General features: G+C 36.7%; 1 protein-coding gene across 14 annotated transcripts in view; it reads left to right on the top strand.

Moving 5' to 3' along the window:
• Positions 1-17,743, top strand: part of HEATR5A (HEAT repeat containing 5A) — a 112,045-nt gene that overhangs the window by 83,862 nt on the left and 10,440 nt on the right. For 9 of the 14 annotated variants that reach the window (XR_003135491.3, XM_025444317.3, XM_025444322.3 and 6 more), the window contains 6 exons: positions 1,481-1,729; positions 5,439-5,566; positions 7,109-7,256; positions 8,311-8,583; positions 10,182-10,406; positions 16,947-17,116. Coding sequence is in view for 13 of the 14 variants with exons in the window: in XM_025444317.3 (XP_025300102.1) it covers positions 1,481-1,729; positions 5,439-5,566; positions 7,109-7,256; positions 8,311-8,583; positions 10,182-10,406; positions 16,947-17,116 (1,193 nt within the window). In the remaining variant the exon portion in view is untranslated. Of the gene's footprint in view, positions 1-1,480; positions 1,730-5,438; positions 5,567-7,108; positions 7,257-8,310; positions 8,584-10,181; positions 10,407-16,946; positions 17,117-17,743 lie in introns of those variants that run through there. The other 5 variants (XM_035719766.2, XM_025444321.3, XM_025444318.3 and 2 more) reach the window with 3 other exon arrangements.

Here is a 17,743-nt window from a genome sequence, read left to right as displayed (position 1 = left end):
TATATGCCCACCAATAGCATGTTTCTGTTTCACTACATCTTCTACCATTGTATGTTGTCACGCTTAATAATTTCTGTCCATTAGGTGGATATGAAGTAGTTTTTCGTTGTTTTATTTTGTTATTTTGTATATTGAAAACCTTTTTTCATAGGTTTATGTGCTGGGGGCGCCTGGGTGGCTCAGTGGTTTCGTGCCTGCCTTTGGCCCAGGGCGTGATCCTGGAGTCCCGGGATCGAGTCCCATGTCAGGCTCCCTGCATGGAGCCTGCTTCTCCCTCTGCCTGTGTCTCTGCCTCTCTCTCTCTCTCTCTCTCTCTCTCTGTGTCTCTCATGAATAAATAAAATAAAAAATAATAATAATTTCATAGGTTTATGTGCTAAGTTTATTCTTCCATCAGTCACCTAGTCATAATCTTTGTCCATTTTCTACTTGGTATTTGTCATGATTTTACTGAATTGTTAATCCCTTCTATAATTTCGGTATTATTATTATTTTGTGATTATGTGCCTTCCAAGTCTATAGCTTATTCTTTTATCTTTCTAAAGTTAGTGTAATCAGTCATTTATGGTTTGTGGTTTTTTATAATACCTGATAAGTGGGTTTTTTTTTAAGATCATAAAGACCTAGAAGTGTTACAATTTTATACTTTACAATTTGGGCTTTAGTGCAACTAGATTTTGTGTGTGTGTGAATGGAATAGGCATCTAATTTTGTAGTCAGTTATTAATCTGCATTTTTTGGATTAGATATTTGGTAGCCACTTTTACTCTTCCTGTTATTCCAAAATTCCCTTTTTTTTCCTCTTGGATATGAATTTCAGGTCGACCTGACAACTTCTATTAAAAATTTAACTGGAATTATACACAGAGAGATAAAGAGTGTTCATTGTACTTTTTCAGTAGCATCAAAATGGAAATAAATTGATTCATTGGCACAGTATGTCAGCTACTAGTGAATGATAGACATAAAGCAACATAAGTAAATCTCAAAAAAAAATTCGATGAAAAACACAAGTTCAAAAAGGTTACCATATGATGCCTTTTAAAAAGTTAAAATAATAGCGCATGTTATTTATGAATATAAACATCTATTGTAAACATCTATTATGAATGAATACAAGCATCTATTGTGGCAGTGACTCACTGACTTGAGGAAAGTGATTACAGAAGGGATAGAATTAATGGTATAACAAAGTTTTAGGGTTTTGTTGTTTTTTTAAAATAAATAAATGATTTAAGAAGGCAAAATGTTTGTGTTTCTTTTGTTGTTTGTTTTTTAGGAAGGCAAAATGTTAATGTTAATCTTTTAAATAAGTAAATGGATATCAGCACATTTGTTTCAAACACACGTCACATGTAAATTCCATAAAGGAACTTTGGGATAATGGGAATGGTCTGTTATCGTGTAATAGAGAAGAGAGAAAACATAGTGGGAACTAATCTCTTTTCTTCCTCCTGAAACTGCTGCTGCTTTTTTGTAGGTGGTGCTTTCTACACAGCAGAGACTAGTGAAAATGCAAAATTACATTATTACAACTCCTGGGCGCTTATCCTGCATGCTACAGCATTGTGGCTTACCAGCACAGGTTTTGTTGTTGCTGATCCGGATGAAGAAGCAGCTCATCTTTCAAGACCTGTAACACCAACTTCCATGTGTCAGGGTTCATCATCTGGAGCTACAGTTAAGTCCCCTGAAGATGTCTGCACTGATAGATTCCATCTTATTTTAGGTCAGTAAAAGAGCTAACAAGCTTCCAACCGTATAGAGTTTTTCTTGAAATGTGCCTCACTGCCTATCAGCTCTTGGTGGTTATTATTTCATCTTTGTTAGGTGTTAGTGATAACCTTGATATAATTGAGTATAATTGAGTAATTTACAAAATTGAAGATTTCATTAAGTCTGGAATCCCATTACAAGCTGGCTTTAGCATCATGTTGAATGAATTATAGGAATTGTAAGACAATCCTAGTTTTTTCCACACAATTTTTAAAGGTTCGTGTGGTGTCTATAAATTTTTTAAATTTCTTTCTCTCTATATTAAAAAATACAAATATACTGAGTATATTGGTATACTGACTCCTCCTGTAAACCCCATCCCACCTCCTGCCTCCTACCTGCATTTTCAAGGATTGCAAGGTTCAAGAAAATATATTCAAGGTACAAAATTGCAAGCAAATATTTAAAGTCAAAGAGATGAAATTTTTAGATTATGAAGTTTAACCCATTCTTTGGCTTTCCCAAAATTTCATTTTTAAAGTGAAATATATTAAAAAATAAATAAAGTCAAATATCTAAGAGTGAATTTCTAGAATAAATGAAAGAAATGTTTTTCATATTTTACCTAGTTCTTAGAAAACAACCCATTTAGATCACTACCTATAAAGAAATTATCGATTAAATGAAATATAAGGGTTACAGAGGTAAAAGATTAAATTAAATAAACTTTGTGGTTCACAGAACTTCTGTTATTATTTGTCAGACCAGACATGACCACATTTCCTATATCGTTGAGTATATTAAAATTTTGTTTCCATTTGCCTTGAGACAGGAGCTTTTTAAAAACAAACTTATAGGGCGGCCCTGGTGGCTCAGTGGTTGAGCGCCGCCTATAGCCCAGGACCTGATCCTGGAGACCCTGGATCGAATCCCATGTCGGGCTCCCTGCATGGAGCCTGCTTCTCCCTCTGCCTGTGTCTCTGCCTCTCTCTCTCTCCTCTCTGTGTATTCTCATGAATAAATAAATAAACTCTTTAAAAAAATAAAAAATAAATAAAAACAAACTTATAGAGTGAAGGATGGCAGTTACTATGAGCATAAGCTATGCAGTTTTACTACCTCAGTTTAAATTCTTGATGTACCCCATTGTAATTGACATTGAACAAATTAAGTAACTTAAGCTCTATGTGCTCATCTCCCTGTCAAAAAGAGTGTTAATAATACCATGGAGCATGTGACTCTTTATCTCAACTCAGGGTTTTAAGTTCAAGCCCCACCTTGGGTATAAAGATTACTTAAAAATAAAAATCTTAAAAAAAAAAAAAGTGCCTGCTTCCTCAGGTATTGTGAGAATGAAATGAAATGAAATGGTGTATGTAAAGATTGCAGTGCTTGATCCATAATATTCACTCAATAAATTCAAGAAATTTTAGGGACGCCTGGGTGGCTCAATGGTTGAGCATCTGCCTTTAGCTTAGAGCGTGATCTCGGGACCCTAGGATCCAGTCCCACTTTGGGCTTCCCATGGGGAGCCTGCTTTTCCCTCTGCCTGTGTTTGTGCCTCTCTTTCCGTGTCTCTCACAAATAAATAAATACAATCTTTTAAAAAAAATTCAAGAAATTTTAGTAAGAACAAAGTTATGAAACTCTACATGTTGGGGCACCTGCCTGGCTCAATTGATAGAGTATGTGACTGTTAATCTCAGGGTCATTAGTTCAAGCCCCACATTGGGCATGGGGCCTATTTTAACCACTCTGGAAAACTGTGTGGAGGTTCCTCAGAGTTAAAAATAGAGCTACCTACCACCCAGCAATTGCACTACTGGGGATTTACCCCAAAGATACAGATGCAGTGAAACACCAGGACACCTGCACCCCAATGTTTATTACAGCAATACCCACAATAGCCAAACTGTGGAAGGAGCCTCGGTATCCATCGAAAGATGAATGATGGATAAAGAAGATGCGGTCCAGGGGATCCGTGGGTGGCTCAGCGGTTTGGCGCCCGCCGTTGGCCCAGGGCGCGATTCTGGAATCCTGCAGTCGAGTCCCACGTCAGGCTCCCGGCATGGCGCCTGCTTCTCCCTCTGCCTGTGTCTCTGCCTCTCACTCTCTATGTCTATCATGAATAAATAAATAAAATCTTAAAAAAAAAAAAGATGCAGTCCATATATATAATGGAATATTACTCAGCCATTAGAAGGACAAATACCCACCATTTTCTTCAATGTGGATGGAACTGGAGAGGATTATGCTGAGTGAAATAAGTCAGTCAGAGAAGGACAAACATTATATGGTTTCACTTATATGGAGATTATAATATAGTGAAAGGATTATCAGGGGAAGGAGGGAAAATGAATGGGAAAAATTAGAGAGGGAGACAAACCATGAGAATCCTAACTCTGGGAAACGAACAAAGGGTTGGGGAAAGGGAGGTGGGCAGGGGCATGGGGTGACTGGGTGATGGGCACTGAGGGGGGCACCTGTCAGGATAAGTACAGGGTGTTATACTATAGGTTGGGAAATTGAATTTCAATATACATAAAACGTCAAAGATTCAGGTTACCAAAAAACAAAACAACAACAACAACAAAACATTTCTTTTAGGGACTCCTGGACAGCTCAGTAGTTGAACGTCTGCCTTTGGCTCAGTCATGATCCTGGAGGTCCTGGGATCGAGTCCCTTATCAGGCTGCCCACGGGGAGCCTGCTTTTTCTCTACCTGTGTCTCTGCTTCTCCCTCTGTGTCTCTCATGAATAAATATCTTTAAAAAAAAATTTTTTTTTATTTATTCATGACAGACACAGGCAGAGACAGGCAGAGGGAGAAGCAGGCTCCATCCTGTGAGCCTGATGTGGGACTCGATCCCAGGTCTCCAGGATCATACCCCGCACTGAAGGCAGCGCTAAACCGCTGGGCCACCAGGGCCGACACCCCCAATTTTTTTCTTTTCTTTTCTTTTCTTTTCTTTTCTTTTCTTTTCTTTTTCTTTTCTTTCTTTCTTTTTCTTTTTCTTTTTCTTTTTCTTTTCTTTCTTTCTTTTCTTTCTTTCATGATAGTCACAGAGAGAGAGAGAGAGAGGCAGAGACACAGGTAGAGGGAGAAGCAGGCTCCATGCACCGGGAGCCTGATGTGGGACTCGATCCCGGGTCTCCAGGATCATGCCCTGGGCCAAAGGCAGGCGCCAAACCGCTGTGCCACCCAGGGATCCCCCAATTTTTCTTTTTAATAAAAAAACTCTACACATTAAGCTCTCTAGTGTAATTTTATTATAATTTTTGCATCTTTGAACTATTTCATAGCAGTACACTGTAGTGCACAAGCCTGATTGAGATTACTCTTCATGTACAAGTTGATAAAAACAACTAAAAAACTTGCTTTATTGCTTAATCTTTTTTTAAAAAGATCTTTATTTATTAATGAAAGACACACACACACAGAGAGAGAGGCAGAGACACAGGCAGAGGGTGAAGCAGGCTCCATGTAGGGAGCCCGATGTGGGTCTTTATCCTGGGACTCCAGGATCCACCCTGGGCCAAAGGCAGGCACTCAACCGCTGAGCCACCCAGGGTGTTTAGTCTTAATTGTTTAGTCTTAAATTCATTGTGTTTTATTTTACCTTTGTGCTAAGCTTAATTGTCTATCATATCTAAATATAAAATGAATTCCTTAACTTGATAAATTAATCTCAAAGAAGCTTCTCTTTTTCTGTTTTCTACAGGAATAAGTGTGGAGTTTCTGTGTTCCTTACGCTCAGATGCAACCATGGAAAGCATTACTGCTTGTTTACATGCCTTACAGGCCCTTCTAGATGTTCCTTGGCCCAGATCTAAAATTGGCAGTGATCAGGTGATTTCTTGGTTTTTGTTATTAGGCTTATGTAGTTTTCAAGGAACAGGAATAAAAACATGTTCAGGTTACTACAGCAAACAGAACACGAACACAGAGAAGTAAAAAAAGAAAACTAAACTGCTGCAAGACTAGATCTCTCAGGGCTAGAGTGGTGTCAGCAACTATACTGATCTAGGAGCAGGCATGCCTCTGACCACTCAGTACAGCCATTCTGTAGTTGAACTTTCAGCAATGAGAGGAAGGGGCTGTAATGCAGTGGCTGGTATAGTAGCCACTAGTTACATATAGCCTTCCTTCTTTGTATTTTGCGGCTTCAGTGTATTCTGTTCTTTGTATACTATAATCTGTATCTTATATTCCATTTTCTCAAGAGAGAATCTACTTGGTTCACATAGTTATTATGTCTATTACAGAGCATCCCTGTTGGCTGAGTTCTGCTTCCTGGTTTTTAATTTTTTTTTTTTTTTTTTTTTTTTATTTATGATAGAGAGAGAGAGAGAGACAGGCAGAGACACAGGCAGAGGGAGAAGCAGGCTCCATGCACCGGGAGCCCGATGTGGGATTCGATCCCGGGTCTCCAGGATCGCGCCCTGGGCCAAAGGCAGGCGCCAAACCTCTGCGCCACCCAGGGGTCCCCTGCTTCCTGGTTTTTAAAGAAACTACTGGCTAGTCTATAGGTGGAATCAGACACTAATATCTGACCCAGTTGTGACCATGATAATAGGATCACTATGAAAGTATGGCACTTTCTTTAACTTATTTCCTAAGAGCAACTATGATTTTCTGTCTATGTAGACTGTAATTTAACCTATTAACACTAGTTTTTATTAGGTTTAAATTACTAAACAGCATCCTCCCTGACTTGAATTTACTTTAGAATAAATTCTAAACTTTTTATTCTTCTTTTTAAAGAGTTTATTTATTTGAGAGAGAGTGACAAAGTGTGCATGAGTGGGGTGAGGAGTAGAGGGAGAGGGAGAAGCAGACTCCCTGTTGAACAGGGAGCCTAACATGGGGCTCCATCCCAGGATCATGACCTGAACTGAAGGCAGACACACTTAACTGAGCCACTCAGGTGTCCCAGTGTTGTTGTTGTTGTTGTTGTTGTTGTTGTTTTCTTTAGAGAGATATCCATTCTATGCTTATTAACTTACCACTTTTAATGTCATCCCTCTCTGTCATTTTTTGTTATTGCTAGAAACCTCAATACAGATCTGGAAATCTAGATGGCAGTGCTTACCACATTCCTTTAGCCAGATTTCTCATCTTGCTTTGGAAGTTTCCCTTTCCATTTTCCCATTTTAGGAAAATGGTCTTTTATCATAGTGCCATCTTCTGCAAGATTGGACAAAAACCAGTCTGGGGTCAATTTGAAGTGGAAAAAGTGTTACCTAACTTTGTTGTACCTACACCTTTATGTTTTGTGAGCAATTTGTTATATTCCCATTTTGAATTTTTTCATGGCATTTAATATTAATATTTTAAAAAAGAAGGTATGTGATTTCCAATACAGTTTCCCCTAAATGTTTTCTATGATAGGATTTGGGCATCGAGTTGTTGAATGTACTACATCGAGTAATTTTGACCCGAGAATCACCCTCTATTCAATTGGCTTCACTTGAAGTGGTAAGACAGATTATCTGTGCAGCTCAAGAACATGTCAAGGAAAAAAGACGAAGTGCAGAAGGTGAATGTTAACCCATAATGCAAAATTAATGTTAACCCATAATGCAAAATTAATCATATTATTATAATCAAATTAATTAGCATTTTTAAAAGTTATTCATATATGTCTACGTTGTTCTGATAATGTTTTGTGTGTAGCACAAATGAAACGTCTCTAGGTATGGCTTTAAGTCCTTTCATCCACCTCTACATGTTAGCCTGGATTTATTTTATCAGTAGTGAAACTATTCCTTGGAAAAATGAGAATTCTAACAAAATCCTAGAAGGGGAGGGAAAAAAATCCCTTATACTGGTTGAGTACTTAATTTAGCTATGAATGTTTACTAAGAACTACTGATACTGACATGTAAGAACTACTGACAGTTTTTTTAAAGTTTTTTTTATTTAAGTAATCTCTATACCCAGTTTTGGGGCTTGAACTTAAAACCAGAGATCAAGAATTTTATTCTCCACTGATGGAGCCAGCCAAGTACCCCATAACTAGTGACAGTCATTTAATGACTTATGTTTTGCAAAGTGATTAAATTGCTTGTTTGTAAGTCTAATTTGGTACTGATGAGTTTTTTTAATATTACATTTGACTACATATAACAGAAAACTCAATCTAATAGTGTATTTTAAAACACAAGGACTGTGATCTAAAAAAAGCCCCAGAGGCAGGTGGGTCCTGAGCTAGTGTGGCAGTTTATTTAAAAAAAAAAAAAAAAATCAGGGACCTCAGTTCTTATCTTTCTGCTTGCCATTATCACTATTTAAAATTACAAGGTAGGCCCTGGAGCTGGACCTATTAGGTTCACAGTCGTAATGGCAAGGTGTTAACCAGACAACATATTAAGGCTGAGAGGTTTACCAAGGATTTCTTTTGATCCACTGGAAAAAAAAAATCATTATAAAGACAACTCCATTTACCTCCATAACTTTATCTTTCAGTCTTTAACACCCAAGACTTCAGCCATTTAAATATTTTATCTACAACAGAAATGGACTAAATTACCATCTACCAAAAGCAGAGCAAACACAAGTGTTTATTCAACACTGTTCTTTCTGTCTTTTAGTTGATGATGGGGCTGCCGAAAAGGAAACCCTGCCAGAGTTTGGAGAGGGAAAGGACACAGGAGGACTTGTGCCTGGGAAATCTTTGGTTTTTGCAACACTGGAATTGTGTGTATGCATTTTAGTTAGACAGCTTCCAGAACTAAATCCTAAATTGACAGGCAGCCCAGGAGTAAAAGCTACAAAGCCACAGGTGCTGTCTGAGGATGGAAGTAGATTGGTGTCAGCTGCGTTAGTTATCCTCTCTGAACTTCCTGCCGTGTGCTCTCCTGAAGGTATGCTGTGGTATTTGATTGATTTTCTTGCCCTGGAGAAAGAGAAATGGTTTTAATAAATAAAGCAGACAATGGTTGCCAGTCCCTTTCTCATTAAATTAATGCTGACTCAAAGGTTTGGTGGGTAATGTTTTTAATCCTCTAAGATTAACACTGCATTCTAGTAATTTGTTTTACTAAAAGGGTGAAGGCAGAGAGCATGCACTATCAACGGATAATGCTCTTTTTTGGTTGACAGTTTTTTTAACCTGTCAGTGGCACTGATTTAGCTCTTGGGCATTTTTTGGTATAAAATACCCAATGGGGAAAAAAAATACCCAATGGACTTTCCCTATCTTGGTAATGACAAGATTGTCCTCAGTTTGGAATCAAGGCCATACTTCTAAGAGCATTTAAGGCTCCATAGGGCTTTGCTAGTCACTAGCTCTTCCTTATTCCTTTTGTGTGAGTCTAACCTACAAGCCTTCATGCTTATCCCTATTGTCCATGGTGTTACTTGATCTGAAGTGGCCCATCCCTTCTCCCCTTTTAAAATTTTGCCTTCCTTTGAAGTTCATCTCGAGGCCTATGTCATCTGTAAATTCTTTCCTAAAAACTCTAGGTCATAAAGTTTTGTTTTTTCATGTGTGTATGCATATATGTGTATGTATAATGTTGCTTCTACATGTAGATAGGTTTAATGCATCATATAGAGGCATTATCTGTAATTTGTTGTTACATATCAAAAAGATAAACATGTATGCAAACGTGTCTTGTTTCCAATGAAATACTGTATCCCTTAGGAAATTTAGTATGTAATAGGCACTCAGTACTTAATAGATTTCTTTTTTTTTCTTAATAGATTTCTTAATTGATAAGCATATTTTTGCTTAAACATGTCTTGACCAGCATATGTGCCATCTTACTTTTAACATCATTTTCAGCTTTGATTTGAATTAAAACTTGTATTCCTTATTCTCACATACTGCCTTGCACCAAAATGGCAGAAAAAGTGACTAGCAGAAGATTTGGGATAAAAATACACTAGAAGAGTTTTGCTGAGTAGCCTCTGGGAACATTAAATTTATCATTTTAGTTTTAGTCTCTTCCATTTTAATCATAACTGACTTTTCAACTCCTTAATGACCATGAAATTTTTAATAATTTGTACTGAGTGCTACAAATTCCTTAGAAAATGAATTTATTATGAAATAAATTCAAGTGGAAAAAAAATAAATAAATTCAAGTGGATAATAGGTGATGGTTGTACAACATTGTGTACACTCTAAAATTGTTAAAATTGTGAATTTTGTGTTGCCCATATATTATCACACTAAAAAATAAAAATAAATTCGCCATTTGTGAGCTACCAAATAAGACACCAAAAGATACAAAAAATACTGTGACATAATTTAAATAACATTTTCAATTATAATCAAAACTTGATGCAATCTTAAAAATCTTAATGCTACCTCAATTATCTTAACAGTTGTAATCCTTTCTGAAAAATGTCTTAAAAGCTAGAAATCTTGGACATTGTCTTATTCATTGATGATTTCATTTTAGGAACTATATATATAGACTGAAACACAGAGTATTTTTAAAAATATATCTTACAGGAAGCATCTCAATTCTCCCTACTATATTATACCTTACAATTGGGGTCCTCAGAGAAACTGCTGTGAAGTTACCTGGAGGCCAGTTACCTTCAACTGTTGCAGCTTCCCTACAGGCTCTGAAAGGAATATTGTCTTCTCCCATGGCCAGAGCAGAAAAGAGTCACAGTGCTTGGACTGACCTCCTCCGTAGTGCTTTAACAACAATACTTGACTGTTGGGATCCAGGTAATTAAGTCTGTTTAGAAGCAGTTGTTTAGTTTGTCATAAAAAGCAAGAGAGATTTCTTTTGAGAATAAGCTATTAAATTATGTTTGGCATTCTTACCTAGAGGGGCCCATACTCACTGTGTATGTGTTCAGAGAATATGTATAAAATAGATAGAAACATCATTGTTCTCATTTTAGTATCTTTACTATTTAATGCAATTAAATGTTGGCAGCCTGTATATTAAGTTGACAGTGAGAGACCTTCAAATGTAATTTTAATTTACAAATATAATATGATCCATAACTAGTTGACAGAAACTTTTAATACACACAATATATTTAAAAGTGTGTAAGTTCTGCATTGTAAATCTAAAATAGGAATGATCAAGTTTATATCCTCATTCTACCACTTACTAGCTGACTAGCCAAGTTACTCAACTTCCTTGAGCCTTAGTTTTCTCATTAACAAAATAAAGGTATTTATTATGTTGCAGGAAATTGTTAGAGCACTAACATAATATATGGAAAGCATTTCATTTATTATCTGGCATATACCAATAAATGATAGCCAGTATGTGTTCAGTAGCCATTGAATTTTGTTTGCTATTATTGTTGTATAGTTTTCATTTTCAACATAAGTAATGGTAATTGTCATTAGTCCTGTAATAAGGCCTTAGATAGGGCGCCTGGGTGGCTCAGTGGTTGAGCATCTGCCTTTGACTCGGATCGTGATCCTGGGGTCCTGGGATCAAGTCCCGCATCAGGCTCCCTGCAGGGAGCCTGGTTCTCCCTCTGCCTATGTCTCTGCTTCTCTCTCTGCCTCTCTCTGTGTGTCTCTCATGAATAAATAAATAAATAAAATCTTAAAAAAAAAAAAAGCCCGTAGACATATAGAGTATCCCCACTTTCCTTGTTCTGTTTATAAATGTCATATTTCACCAGATTCTCTTTCATATGATATAAAGGTTTCAGTTGAATTCAGCATTTATTGTGCCCAAAGTTGAGAGTCTGGTGGAATCTGGTACCTATAAATTGTTGTATGATTAATATTTTTGATGAATACCATAAAGTACTCCTTGATGGCAACAGTAATGTCTTAATTATCACTGCATTTCTAAATATAGTAAAAAAGAAACATAAAAAATGAGAGTAATCTGCTCTGTTTGAGCAAATCAGGCAGAGTGTAGCAGGCTTCTCTGGAAGCTCTCACTGAGATGGAGTTTGGGGAACAAGAGGTTTATTAAGAAACACCTGTGGGGCGAGGGAAAAAACAAAAACAAAAAGAAACACCTGTAAAGGGAGTAGGGGAAAGTAATACTGGGCAAAAGACAAAGTCGGGCTCCAATGCAAGCCCCCAATAATTGGGAGCTTTGCAGATTGCCCATTCGAATGTTGCACATAGGATAAAAAAGGCTTGTACTTTATCCTCAGATGTGGGCTACCCCAAGAAGGATGTGATCTCAGTCAAGGCAACTCTAGCTAAGGCCATACTAGGGAGCTAACTGACCATACTCCCCATGGCTGTGCAGCACCTTCCCCCATGAAGGGGATCTCAGTGGTAAAGCTCTTTATCTACCACAAGAAGCTTCTCAGAAGAGTCAATTTCTTACAGAATTAGCATCTTCCACATGGACATCATAGATATGGGTTCTAGACACAACATTGTGATCACACGCCTGTAGACCTAAATAGTATGGTACATTTGGGGGCAGCAAGCAGAATAACCAAAGAATTTGGGGTTAAAGGAAGAGGAGGAGGGTAATGAATAGTGATTAGTGAAGAGATGAAGTTGGATGGTACATGGAGCCAGATTGTGGAAGGTTTACATGGCTTGTAATTTGGATTGCTTTTAATATGCATGTGAAATCACTAAAGGGTTTTAAGAAGGGGAGTAAGTGATAGGGTTTGCATTTCTGAAGGATCACTGTGGCAGCTATAGACAACAGAATTCTTGGAGGTAAAATAGAGTAAGGATAAAGAGTAGAATAATGAAAAATAAAATGTTAGCATGTATTAACAGAATTTACCGATAGTTTGGTTTAGAAATTGAAAGGGAAAAAAAATAGAAATTGAAAGGGTACATTGACTGAGCACTCATAATGCCATTCCAAAGTAAACATTTTCAGGGGTATGTAATGAGTAGTGTTTGAACTCCTATCGGATAATCAAGTGGAGCATAATATGTAGAGGTCTGGAGTTCAAGAAAGTAATACAAGCTAGAGATGATTTCAAATCACCAAAGTTGAGTTTATGGAACAAGATGGGAGGAAATTCAGGAGAACGCAGTCACAGAAGCCAAAGAAAAGTTTTAATGGTGAGAGCATGGTGAACAGTGTAAAGGAATTTTTTTTTTTTAAGATGAGACTCTTGCAACTGAGGAAGACACAAAGAGATGGAAAAATATTCCATGCTCATGGATTGACAGAATTAATATTGTGAAAATATCAATGCTACCCAGGGCAATTTACACATTCAATGCAATCCCTATCAAAATACCATGGACTTTCTTCAGAGAGTTGGAACAAATCATCTTAAGATTTGTGTGGAATCAGAAAAGACCCCAAATAGCCAGGAGAATATTGAAAAAGAAAACCAGAGCCGGGGGCATCACAATGCCAGATTTCAGGTTGTACTGCAAAGCTGTGATCATCAAGACAGTGTGGTACTGGCACAAAAACAGACACATAGATCAGTGGGACAGAACAGAGAATCCAGAAGTGGACCCTCAACTTTATGGTCAACTAATATTTGATAAGGGAGGAAAGACTATCCACTGGAAAAAAGACAGTCTCTTCAATAAATGGTGCTGGGAAAATTGGACAGCCACATGCAGAAGAATGAAACTAGACCACTCTCTTACACCATACACAAAGATAAACTCAAAAGGGATGAAAGATCTAAATGTGAGACAAGAATCCATCAAAATTCTAGAGGAGAACACAGGCAACACCCTTTTTGAACTTGGCCACAGCAACTTCTTGCAAGATACATCTATGAAGGCAAGGGAAACAAAAGCAAACATGAACTATTGAGATTTAAGATAAAAAGCTTCTACATAGCAAAAGAAACAGTCAACAAAACTAAAACCTACAACAACCTCCAGAATGGGAGAAGATATTTGCAAATGACCTATCAGATAAAGGGCTAGTATCCAAAATCTGTAGAGAACCTATTAAAATCAACAGCAAAAAAAAAAAAAAAAAAAAAAATTCCAATCATGAAATGGGCAAAAAAAACATGAACAGAAATCTCACAGAGGAAGACATAGACATGGCCAACAAGCATATGAGAAAATGCTCTGCATCACTGGCCATTAGGGAAATACAAATCAAAACCACAATGAGATACCACCTCACACCAGTGAGAATGGGGAAAATTAACAAGGCAGGAAACCACAAATGCTGGAGAGGATGTGGAGAAAGGGGAACCCTCTTGCACTGTTGGTGGGAATGTGAACTGGTACAGCCACTCTGGAAAACTGTGGAGGTTCCTCAAAGAGTTAAAAATAGATCTGTAACCCAGCAATTGCACTGCTGGGGATTTACCCCAAAGATACAGTTGCAGTGAAACAGTGGGACACCTGCACCCCGATGTTTATAGCAGTAATGTCCACAAGAGCCAAACTGTGGAAGGAGCCTCGGTGTCCATCTACAGATGAATGGATAAAGAAGTTGTGGTCTATGTATACAATGGAATATTACTCAGCCATTAGAAACGAAAAAAAAAAAAAAAAAACGACAAATACCCACCATTTGCTTCGATGTGGATGGAACTGGAGGGTATTATGCTGAGTGAAATAAGTCAATCCGAGAAGGACAAACATATGGTCTCATTCATTTGGGGAATATAAAAAAGAGTGAAAGGGAATAAAGGAGAAAGGGAGAAAATGAGTGATAAATATCAGAGAGGGTGACAAACATGAGAGACACTTAACTCTGGAAACAAGCAAGGGGTGGTGGAAGGGGAGGTGGGCAGGGGGACGGGGTGACTGAGTGATGAGCACTGAGGGGGCATTTGAATGGAGGAGCACTGGGTGTTATATGTTGGCAAATCGAACTCTAATAAAAAAAAATACAAAAAAATAAAAAAGTAGCTCTGTAAAGCCAAAAAAAAAAAAAATGATGAGACACTTGCATGAATTTGTGCTTAGGGGGGAAAAAAAGAAGGTAGAGATGAGAATGGAGTTGGAAATATCAGGGAGGGAAGCAATGTCTCCTCCTAAGCAGGAGGAAATAAAATTCATAGTACATTTAGAAGTATTAACCTCTGCCAATGGGAGGGACATATAGGAGGTAAAAATGAGAAGTAACAGATTTAACTTTTATTATAATGAGAGTTACAGTGAGCTTGCCTCTTCCATCACACACACCACAAATATGGGGGGTTTTTTGTGTTTTTTTGTTTTTTTACAAATACGTTTTTTTTGTCATTTATCAGAGAATGAGATTAGGACTGTGAGAATTTAGACTAGCTACTGAGAAATTAAAGCAGGATCTGATGATCACAGGTAAACCATTTTCTGTGTAGCAAATTGCCCAAAAACTTAGTGGTTTAAAACATTTATTATCTGATAGTTTATGGGTCAGAAATTTGGAGCAGCATAGGTGGGTAGTTCTCACTCATGAGGTTATTGTTAAGATGCTGGCCAGAGCTGCAGCTAGAATATCCATTTCCAAGATGACTCACTCATGGCTGTTGGTCTCTTGCTGGCTATTAGCAGAAGGCTTCGCTTTCTTATCAAAGAGACCTCTCCATAGGGCTAATGCTAAGGGAAACTTGAATTTATGCTAGGTAAAAGGGGATGGAAATAAGGGAGTTCGGGGAGGGGGAGGGGAAGTAGTGAATTTTAGAAGAAATGGGAAGAACCCAGGAGAGCTGTATATTACTGAAAATAAAAAGACATTTTTACTAAACAGACTGTGTTATAATTTCAAGTTGTCATGAATGACTGAATATAACAACTGTATGGGAAGCAGTATAGCATCATGATTAACAGTATGCCCTCTGGAATCAAACTGTCCACCTTATTAATTGTGTAACGTGGGCAAATGACTAAATTTCTGTTCCTCGGGCTCTCATCCATAAAATGGAAGAAATAAAAATACCCATCTTATGGTGCTGTTATGTGGATTAAATATTTAATATATATAAGGTAGTTATAATAATGCTGTCATCATTTTAAATGCTGATCCATGTACCTTTTTTACCTTAAAATTATTAAAATTATTTTTATAAAATCCCATTCATCCATAATCCCATTCATCCATAATATTTTGCTTTCATTGTTTCATTACTACTTCTCAGGTGTCAGTTAAGATATTAATCTCCTCAAGGCTTGTATGTTTGTATGTATGTATATTTACTTATTTGGAGTGCCTGGGTGGCTCAGTCAGTTAGGCATCCAATTCTTGATCTCTCAGCTCAGGTCTTGATCTCAGGGTTGTGAGTTCAAGCCCCCATATTGGGCTCCATGCTGTGTATGAAGCCTACTTGAAAAAAAATTTTATGCATGTATGTAAGTAAATAAGCAAGTAATCTCTGCCCCCAGTGTGGGGCTTGAATTCAAGATCTTGATATCAAGGGTCAAAGGCTCTACTGACTGAGCCAGCCAGGAGCCCCAACTTTATCTTTTAATGTTTTTTTAATATTCATAGACCTTGTGACTAACAAAATTATTTACTTCCTGTTGTACAGTGTATTTTCTCTGTAAATTAGATTTTCAGTGCCAAAAAGAATGCTGTTTCTTAAATATTTGTTGAATGAATGTTAGCAAAGCTATAGTCTTTTCCTGTGTATCATTTCTTCATAAGTAGTAATCCATTCCTATGGATTTTGCTTTTCAAATAACACTGAGTTTTCATAGCAGGTTCACTAAAATATTAAATGAGATTAGGAAGATAAATATAGGAGAAAATGAAGGAAAATTATACCTAATAGAAAATTCCTTCAAAATGATTGTGGCCTATGCAGTATTTTTTTTTTTAAGAAAAAAATGTTAAGAAATGGTATATATAGCAAAGCAATAAGGTATTTTCACTTGACACTGTATTATCAAAATATAAATACCTTAATCTTAACGAAGAAAAATCAGCTGTACATGCATTTCTGATTTGTTTCACAACAAAAATATTATAATAACTAACACGTGTTGAGCATATGTGCAACATGCTGTTTAAATGCCTTATATGAATAACTCATTTAATCCTCATAACTTTAGAAATGTTAATATTTCCATTTTATAAATGAGAAAACTAAAAATGGGGTTAGATGTCCAAGGTCATACAACTAGTAAATGTATATTCCTAGTATGTACACATATATATTTACTTAATGTCTACCTGTGAAGAATATAATTACTTTAGTACTTTTTGGCTCTAGAATTACTTAAAAAGTACATTTTAAAACCTACAATATCTGCCAGCATTCTTAAAATCAGTCCATTAGTGTTTATTGTCTGTAACTGTTGTGAAATTATTGAAATTATTGCTGTCAAACTAGAGGCATCTTCACACAGATACATAAAACAATAAATATGGCAATCTTGGGATGTTTCTCATAGATCATTTCTCTTTAGTAGATGGAACACATCAAGAACTTGATGAAATCAGTCTACTTACTGCTATCACAGTATTTATTTTGTCTACCAGTCCAGAAGTTACTACCATCCCATGCCTTCAGAAGCGCTGTATTGAGAAATTTAAGGCTACTCTTGAGATAAAAGATCCTGTGGTAAGTGTCTTTAGTATAGAGATGTTTGTAATAGGAATATGTTTAGGCTTTTGTAAAACTTTTCCTTGTGATTTTACTGGCTCCAACAAGAAGTACCAGACTAAATTTTTTATTTTTAGGTTTGGAGCAATTCCTATTCTTGGGATAACAAAGCCAGATTACAACGGTCTTATTCTTTGGCCTCAAGAATAGAGCACAGTTGGAGAAAGAGAAAGGAAATGTTTAAAAAAAATTGAAATGGCATCTTAATATTGATATATCACTAGAACTTACAAGGAACATTTAGTAAGATACTTTAAGATTTTATTCATTTCTTTATTTATTTTAGAAAGAGAAATCCTGCATGCACCCCTTAGTAAGATATTTTGTAGCTTATTATAATAGATTTCCTAAAAAAGGATTTCACCTGTCTTCAAGAATATGATATAAAATAATGGGACTCATCCCAAAAAAGTACACACAAGTTATCTCATTTCTTTATGACCCCTTCATTCACTAAATTAACATCCTGCTCCTTTATGCACTACAGAATGAGTTTGTGGCCCAAATTCCTTGACTCCTGAAATAAAAGAACCAAATTTTCTCTCAGAAAAAAAATAATCATTCAAATATCACAGTGGGGGCACC

The sequence above is a fragment of the Canis lupus genome, chromosome 8 (genome assembly GCF_003254725.2).
Source record: "Canis lupus dingo isolate Sandy chromosome 8, ASM325472v2, whole genome shotgun sequence".
NCBI lineage: Eukaryota > Metazoa > Chordata > Mammalia > Carnivora > Canidae > Canis > Canis lupus.
Note: the sequence above shows the minus strand (reverse complement) of the source record. Positions and strands in the feature narration are given on the sequence as shown.